Consider the following 9,070-nt stretch of genomic DNA (forward strand, 5'->3'; position numbering starts at 1 on the left):
GCCGCCCCGCCCCGGCCTCCGCAAGCCGCCTCCCCATTGGCCCGCTCCGAGGAAGTGGCCCGCTCGAGCCGGATTGGCGCAGGGGGCGGTGACTGGCGGCGCAGCCGGCCAGTCGGCCGCGGAGGCTGGCTCGGCGGCCGGGGGGGCGGGGCGGGGCGGGGCAGGAGCGGGAGGGCGCGCGGCGGCGGCGGCGGCGGCGGCGGCTGGGCGCATGGAGCACGGCGCGGTGCGGCGCCTCGCCGCCCGGCTGGGCCTCGCCGAGCCCGGCGTCATCAGGTACCGCGGGCCGGCGGCGGAGCCCGGCTGGGGTCGGTGACGGGGCGGGGGGCAGCTTCGCCTCGGGCGGCCCGGCTGCGGTAGCGCCCCGAGAGCGGTGCCCGCCTGCGGGCGGCCCGGTGACCGTTATGGCGCGTCTCCCCCCTCGGCGCGGTTGTTGCCAGCGGGTCGCTCCGTGCTGCGGGAGGCTTCCGCGCCAGCCCCCGGACCTCCGGCCACGTCCACGCCGTTTCCCAGCCCCCGGGTGCCGGTGTGACTCCCGTCCCGGAGGCTCTGGCAGGCCCTACGGAACACGAAGATATTGCTGCAAGTCGTCAGAGAAAGGGCAGTATGGCCCCGTGTGTGCCGTCTCGCTTAGCGCCCTTTGCCAGGCCCGTGCTGCAGCCCCTGTCGGAGGCGGGGTACCACACGAGGCAGACCTTGGCTCGGTGCCTGCGCTGTCATGCTTATTGTCTTGCAACTGCAGTTTTGTTAAGGAGAGATCCGGATGCTGGATGTTTTGCAGAAAAGCTGAAGAGTACCTGCGGCTATCCCAGGTGAAATGCACAGGACTGATGGCTCAAATGACGGCGACCAGCAGTGCCGTGATGTGCCTGGACCTAGCAGCTAGTTTCATGAAACAACCAGTGGACAAAGTAAGATAGAGAATATGACTTGGTTGGTTGCTGCGTTCTGCATAGATCCACCAAGACCAGTGTTGTGTGCGGTCTGTGGTGGGGTGGGAAAGGGATAGTAATAACTGACGTTACCCTAAACTTCGGCCCAGAGTACTGTTGGGCCCTTATACAAATTCAGTGCTATTAAAGCTTTCATTACTCAGAGTTTGAAACTGGGAGAATTGAGATCAGCATCATTGTCATAGTCACTTCATGATTTAAGCTTGATTTGCTATTGTTTTCAGCTCATTTAATAATGAATTAACTACTAGCAGGGATGTTAAAATCTCTCCCTTTACTGTGACAGCAAAGCAGTGGCTCTAAAGAATCCCTCTCTACAGTGGTACCTGTAAACCTTCATCTGCAGAGCTGCCAGATAAACGGCACTGCGCTGCCAAAATAATGTTTGATATAAGATGTTCCTGATTGTCCATTCTCAGACAGACGAGAGTTTGGTTGCACCTGATCCCATGAGGAGTAGCACGGAGGTACTGTGCATCTCTACAAGTTGCTCGGATCTTGGGTACCTTCATTTTTAGCTATATTGTGATAAAAGAGCCATGTCATGTTGCATAGAAAAGACAAACCTCAGCCCCAGGGAAATGATCTAAAAATAAAGCTGCATTAAAAGGTGTGGCATTTCTAGGCAGTTAGTCTTTCTCTGTGCAGTGAAAACTTTCATTGCTCATTGCACAAATGTGTTTTATCTAGCAATTAAACATTATTTAGAAAACTTGGTATATAGTTTCTCTCTACTCTGTTTCAGTTTTCTGAGTAAGATATTGGAAAGTAGCCTTTAGCTAATGCCTGTGATTTGTCTTTGTCTTTCAAAGAGCTACTGTGTTAAACTCTCCGGTTTGAACAAGACAACTTACCAGAGCTCCGTGAAGTCTTTGGAGTGTTTGCTAGGGGTGAACTCCAGACTGGGAATGCGAGACTTAGCTGTGCAGTTCTGTTGCATGGAGGCAGTGAGCACCGCTTCAAAAATACTACAGAGGTGAGGAAGCTCTTGCAATCACACTGGGACTCACCAGTAAGATCCTTTGTTCATTAGGTGTGTAAACAGCTTGGTGGTTGGAAGGGCCAACTATCTCCCACCGACTGGATCCAGCGAGGTGAGTTGTTAGCACTGATAATCTGGCTGTTTATCTAGGCCACTTTTTAAATTACATGTTAGAGTTAGACTGAGTCTCAGTAAGATTTGATTCCTAGTGCATGTTTTTGTCCATAGCATCACAGTGTCTTCCATTTAACTGCTTACATCTGATAATGTCATAGTTCAGAAGCAATGTTCAGTAAAAACAAATCCTCCCTTCTGGAGAAGCAGTTCTCTTCTAAAATGCACATTGCTCTTCATGTAAAAACAAGAGTCAGAACACTTCAGCTGAGATTCAGTTAACTAAAACCTTGCATCTGTAACATCTACTTGAATGTGAGCAGTTGCTGAAGAGCTCTGTTCTGGAGTGCAGTCACCTTGTTGGAACAACATGTTTAAAAACTGTCAGGGACTCAGAGTATTCCGAGTTACAGGAAAGCGAACACAGGCTGTGTACGCATGTGGGTGTTTAACACCAACTAAAGCAAATGGCCTGGGTCCAAGTGGACAATAAAAAATGAAAGTCTCCACAGTGCTGGAGTTCCACTATGTCATTTTCCATCCTTAAGCCTTCATTCTTGTAATATATGTATCAAAGGAACTATAGTTCCTCTACAACAGGATGGATTTGTGCAAAACATCTCATCATAACTTTTAGATGTAGAGATGGAAAGCACTCTGAGGATGGGCAGCAGGAGAAATAGATTTTACTGACATGCCTTGATCCAGATTCCTGATTTAAAATACCTTTATTTCAAAAGGAGAAGATCCCAATCCCCTTCTTTTCCCTTGTTTCTTTTCTCAGCTAGTAGCAGCTGTTTGTGTTTGACAGGGTTGCAAAGGACTACATAGTCCAACACGTGTTCATCTGCTGAGGACCATGTGACAGACTATTTCAAAAGCTTCACTTGAGGCAAGTGTGCCATGCAATTACCACTCTTATTGTTGTTTTTAGGTATGAATCTAGCCTCTCTGAAGCCCAGCAAATGGACCTTGATTTCTCAAAGCCACTGTTTACAACAGCTGCACTATTCACTGCATGCAGGTGAGTATAGCTTGAGGGATCTTACAGGGGCTTAAATGGCTAATGAGACATCAAAGAGAAAGAGTGCTCATAGTGTAAAAAGCTGATTCATTTTTCAGCATGTCTGAATAGTCTGAAGGAGCTTGCTTAGCGCATCCTGCTGCTCACTCCTGGAACTGGAGACAGCCCTAGCAAATGAGTCATTTTTCTGATAGTAAAGTCTCCTACCTACACTGCATTTGCCTTCAGGAGGAAGCAAAAATGTTACATCAAATATGCAGTAGGGTAACTTAAATTACTTGTTATAGAATAAATTAAAGCTGTCCTTCCTGGTGCATAATAGAGGCTGTGGGTGATTGCATTAGGACAATTATCCAAGGCAGTGGTTGAAGAACTTCTGTTAGTGCTTTGCACTTCCCCTCCTCCCTCTCAGCCTAACCAGCATAACATAATCCCTTAGTAACATTTTCAGATTTAGTGGGAAGACTGTTTCCCTTTGTCAGTACAGATTTAAACTTGGCACAGAGCAAAAAGCTGTACATGGCTCTTGTTGAGAGGCTGCTCAAGGTACAGGAATGGCAGCTAGCTTACCTCTGAGCACCAAGATGCAGCCGTTGTTCTGAAGAATGAAAAGCTCTTAAGCCCTAGACCCTCACATCCTGAGGACAGTCTAACCTTTGGGAAATGGGTTCTTCTTAGCTGAAGGCCTGCATCAACTTGGAAGGTAGGTGTCAGCAGAGCATGACTCAGCCAACCCTTTCTAAGAGTTTGCTTGCATGCAAATACCTTCCCTCTCAGTATTATGCCTTGTAACAATCTTATGAAGCAGTCTAGGTGCTGCATAGTTGCACAACTCTCTACAACTGATCTCTAACACAGTCATCCCATTCGGCTCTGCCGTAGCGTGATTTTGTCCTGCTTCCCTCAAAAGCTGGAAAGTACCTTTTCCTAATAGAATTTTCTCTTGTAATTTGAACTAACCATGGGCTTCGGTTCCAGATCTGTCCTGGTTGAGTTGTGTAAGGGTCTATTAATTAACCAGATTTTTCTGAGTGAGATAAGGACTAGGCAGATGAGACAAGAACTCAAGCTTCCCCTCCTTGTTCTTGCAGACAGTGCTGGTACAGTAAACATAGCCTCACTTGAGTGATACTTGCTTGAATGTTGCTTCCAACAGAAGATAAATTAACTTTCTGTTGTAGGCAGTTGAAGCTAAAAGTAGACAAGTCTAAAATGGTGGCTACATCTGGGGTGAAAAAAGCAATATTTGAGCGGCTATGCAGTCAACTGGAGAAAATGAGTCAGCAACTCAGCAGTAAGTTTTTGGCTTTATCCCTGTAAGGCATCCCTTAGTCCTCACCAGATCTCACAGTGCTTCTACGCTGGTGATTTCATTCTGATCACTTACAACTGCTCCCTTCCAGCCAAGCCCGGTTGTCTGTTCCAACATGTTTCCTGCAGTCCAAATCCCAATAATGCTTCTCACTTCAAGGGAGGTCACAACAGCTTAACATGTTGCAAGGCCAACAATAAATATTTTTTTCTCTTCTCAAATGCTCACTGTTCCTTACATTCTCTGCTGCTGCAACTTATTCCTTGCTTCTCCTGTAACTACCAGGCCTATTTTGGATTCGTCCTTCTCACATGCTTTCTGCATCCCTATAACATAGAAACATAAAGATTAAACATAAATATCTTGTGATCTCTGTTGCTGTGACTGACTGACTTCTGTTTCCTTTCCTCCCCCCCCCCCCCACAAGAGGACTAACACACATGCCTAAGCCCTGCTTTTCTGTGCTAATTCAGCTATTACCTGACACTGTCCCATCACATACAGTGGGCAAACATGAGGAATGTCATCCTCACCTGTTGTTGAACATACAGCTTTCCCCACTCCTTTCAGTGGAGGAGGAAGATTGAAATATGCTACCTGCCTTCCTGAGCTTATATTTCTGCTCCTTCCTACTGACTTCCCCTCTTTCCTTTCCTAGGCTTTCTTTCTCCGTCCCTCACTAGCAGCACCCCTGCCTCCCGCTATCTTCACACTTCATATTGTGATGTTTTTGGAACGTGCTGCCTGAACCCAAACCAAAAGCTGCTGCTCCCTCCCAGGCAGAGACCGTCCCAGACTGTGATGCCCTATAAAAGTCTTACCCTACCAGTAAAGCAGCTAAAAGCAGCTGGGAGTTTCTGTATTAAGTCAGGGAAGAGGGGAATAGATGCAGCATGTTGTGGGTACCTGTAAAACAAACAAGTTGAAGAAATGGGATAGAAGGGAGAAGAAATAAATGAGAATCCTGCCTGAATAATCAGTAATAAAGTGTTTTTTGGGGTACAAACATGACTGGTAAAGGTTACAAATAGAGCAGCAGTGCTGGTTAAAGCAGCCAGCCAGTCCTTGCAACCCTTGCAGTGCAACGGCACCTCTGCATGTACAGCTTAGGGGTCAGCCTGGACCAGGGAACTGCTCTGAGCAAGAAATAATCGTTTCCTGCTGGGCTGTTTTCCACCCAGGTCAGTCACCTAACCCCTTGCACCACCTGGCTGCACAAGCTGCTGTGCTAGGCAACAGACAGCAACCTGGGAGGAAGAATAGGTCACCGAGTCAGGGCACTGTGCAAGGTGGCCCTGCTGTCAAAGGACTACATGTAGAACGACATCCTTGGGGCCCCAAACAATGTTCAGAAATAAGAGAGCTTTCCATTTTTTTTAGAAGATGATGTTCCTTTGGCTGCTGAGACACCTGAAAGCCTGCAGACCAACCTGGAGCACTGTGAGAAGGAAGATGGTAATTTGTTTTTAGCTATGAACTAAATCAGCTCACCAGAGCAGCTCTAAGCTTTGTTGTTGCTTAATGATATTTTAATTATATTATATGCCATAAGGATCTGTTCACAGCAGCTTACTCTATTCTGCAAACCACTGGCTAGTGGAAGGACTAAGAGAGGCTGACAGAAGGACCATGATGTTTATATTGAGTGGTCCTAGTAGAATTAAGGACTTTTCTGTTCAGAAACAAAGGTGAAGAGGTTACTATTGCAGTGGAGGGCAGGGGAGAAGGGGGACAGGGACAGAAGCAAACCACAGATTAACTAATATAGTAGCAGTCCCTGTGCTTGTCTGTACATAGTTATACACTGCCAGTTATTCCCAACAATGTATTGTCCATGTTGGCACATCATGGACTTTCTCCTTCTCTCATAGAATCTGAAGATGATGAGACACCATGTAAACAGCCAAAGACTGAAACAAAGCAAGACTACGAAGAATGGAAAAAGAGAATCCTGGAAAATGCTGCTAAGGCACAAAAGACAAATAGGAGTACTGCCTCTGAAGTGCCATCTAGCAATATCACTGCTGCTTGCTCGTAATTTTAGCTCCCCTTCCACTAACAAGTCTTCCAGTAGCATGTGGAGCAAAGGTTGGCTAGTAGCCAGCTAGTTTTATTTATGAGATAGTTTTAAAAATATTTAAGAATATTGTTTGTAATAAATGACACCAGAATTATGTTGATTTTGCAAGAATAAGCATGTCTGAACGCTAGCCAGGCTGGTGCCTGATCAGCTATGGCATTAGGTGGTAGGATAATTTCTCTCACTGCAAGGAGGTAACATTTTAATGCAGTGTTAAATGTGAGTGTTACAAATTACTTCCCTTTGTGCCTCTGGCTGGAAGTAGTCAGTAAAAATAGAGGGAGGGGATTAATGGTGCCTTGTTAACAGCAAAAACAGATGAATTAAAGAATTTGATAAACTGTTTTTAGTGCCAAAGAAATACTGTTCAGATGCTTAAGTTGACTTAGTTTTTATGATCTGTGTGGGACTGAAGCCTCTTGTACATGTAAGGGGCCCCAAATATTCCAAGAAACAATAAAGATACCTGGGGGAAGATTTTGTATTATGACTTCAGGTTCTTGTCTATGCTTTAAGGAAGAAAATATCTAGCTGACAAGAATCTCAGACCCAGTACACCAGGCAATAGAACTTTTTTTGCAGGCTGGGGCAGAAAAATCCTGTACAGGGGAGTTCCCTATAGTTCTTAAAGGCAACTTCCACAGTCCTACACTTCCATCCCACCTATTGAAACTGCAATATGTGTTAGCTACGTTCTCAAGAAAGATCACAACTTTTAGCAGTGCAGGGCTGTGGTAACTGTAATAAAACCAATCCAAACCTGCTGCATTTTCCTTTAATATTAATGTTTTCTGTCTGGGGCATGCAAACAAATTATCTTCTGTAAACCCTTGTTTCAAAACAACCCAGAAGACCCCCACTGTCCATATGAAGCAAAAGGAAAATACCTTGTGTCTGAACATTTAGGTTTGATACACTGCCCCCATCTGGGCTTCTGCTTGACAGTGTTTTAACAGCTTGCCAAACACCTCACATTGCTGCGCATGCTCCTTGCTTACCTGTGCGACACCTTTGGCACCTTGGTTACAGACAGGTGATATCATGCCATCAGCACATGGGACCAGCTCGCTCTTGTACTCACTGTTCCAGAATCAAGACTAGTGGCTCACATGAGATTTGTCCTTGTAGCCCATGGTACCTCCCAAGCACAATGCGCAGGACACAGTGAAACATGCCATCGGGTTGCAGAGGGGGGTTTCCCTGCACTACAGAACTATATAGTGGCTGCAGAGTGTAAAGGGATTTCCTTCTGTTGAGGACTAAGATACCATTCCTGTTGACCAAGTGCACCTTCTCTCTGGGTGAAATGGAGAGGAAATATGTATGAGACAGCATGTGTATGTCACCCTCTTACAAAAATAGTGGAAGAAGCACACAGTAAGTAGAGAAATCAAAACTTACTGGCCATTTTACTTTCACTTCTCCCATCCAATAAAATTGAAGCCTGAAAAAGGAAGTCAATTCTGACCAACTTAACTTGAATTAGAAAGAGCTTATTTCAGACCCGAATCCTGATTACATTGCAGAACTATAACAATAACTTTAACTTGGAATGGACTCCAAACAAATGTCTGATGAGCAGAGAAAAATCTTGATAAATAACCCACATTCAGAAAAAGCTGTAACAAAATGTCCACTCTTTAAAATCTGATGTAGTATGAGGCAGAGTCCTCAGGATGGGGGAGAATCCAACCTAATGGGTTAATATTCTGTAGTTATGACCTAATAAAAGATGCCTTTTTTTTAATGATTATTTCTTTGATTAAAACCAAGCTTGAGTAGTAGGCCAGTTCCATTTTAATGCAATTTATTAATCTTAATTCATAAATATACATACCAATGAATATAACCATATTTAGCATGCAGTACCACTGTGAAAGGAAAACATTAACAATAGCAGGCCTTCATGGAAGGTGACACATTATCAAGATTATTTCACTTGATTTTAATTCTTCTCTGACTTGATTCTGGACATGCTACAGAAATCCAGAACCCAGGTGTAAGCAAAGTGAGAAGCGCTAGAGTGGGAAAAATAACTAGACTAGCACAAGCCATTCTTAAAGTCCTCTTTATTAGTAACCACCACTTTTTCTAATTCAAGGGATATGAAAGTCCATAAAGTCAATGGTAGCTTGACAGTGGCTTGATTATGCCTTTGCTGAAAAGCTAGTTTTAATACTATTAGTTTGTCCCACCCCCCCGCAAGAGCTCATTCAGCTCATGCTGAGTTTTGCAGTATCTAGAACAGGAATAAAGGAAACCACATGCTTAGTAAACAATGTTATTCCATTAGCTGAGGAATTGTAAGTGGCTCCAACTCTTTATACATCAGAAAAATATTTCTGTTTAAAAACACAAATAAGTTAGTATTGTGAGGAAAAAAATCTAGTGTTTGAGAACAAAACGGAAAAAGGGCTCCAGGCTCCTTACTGGGCCAAAGGCAGAGTCCTGCGATACACCATCTCCCAGCCACTGAACAATAATAAAACTATTTTGTATACCCCAATATGTCACCTTCTCAGATAGACTTCATCACAATTGCCAAAAAGGGAAAAAAAAAGTCCTTAGATTAAAACTTACAAATGTAGGTGCTGCAATCACAGTC

At 44.8% G+C, this 9,070-nt stretch overlaps 1 protein-coding gene across 5 annotated transcripts; it reads left to right on the forward strand.

Annotated features, from left to right (window-relative positions):
- Positions 1 to 190: 190 nt before the first annotated feature.
- Positions 191 to 8,212, forward strand: ORC6 (origin recognition complex subunit 6). Of its 5 annotated transcripts, none has more exons than XM_067302540.1 (7): positions 191 to 276; positions 782 to 911; positions 1,766 to 1,929; positions 2,984 to 3,073; positions 4,255 to 4,367; positions 5,766 to 5,840; positions 6,257 to 8,212. In XM_067302540.1, the coding sequence occupies exons 1-7, from the start codon at positions 212 to 214 to the stop codon at positions 6,421 to 6,423; spliced, it is 804 nt and encodes a 267-aa protein (XP_067158641.1). In that variant the 5' UTR covers positions 191 to 211; the 3' UTR covers positions 6,424 to 8,212. The 5 variants fall into 5 exon arrangements, with proteins under 5 accessions (XP_067158641.1, XP_067158642.1, XP_067158640.1 ...); XM_067302541.1 differs by having other exon boundaries at positions 5,769 to 5,840; XM_067302539.1 differs by lacking the exon at positions 191 to 276 and having other exon boundaries at positions 309 to 911; positions 5,769 to 5,840.
- Positions 8,213 to 9,070: the final 858 nt, after the last annotated feature.

This window comes from Apteryx mantelli, chromosome 10 (assembly GCF_036417845.1).
Source record: "Apteryx mantelli isolate bAptMan1 chromosome 10, bAptMan1.hap1, whole genome shotgun sequence".
NCBI lineage: Eukaryota > Metazoa > Chordata > Aves > Apterygiformes > Apterygidae > Apteryx > Apteryx mantelli.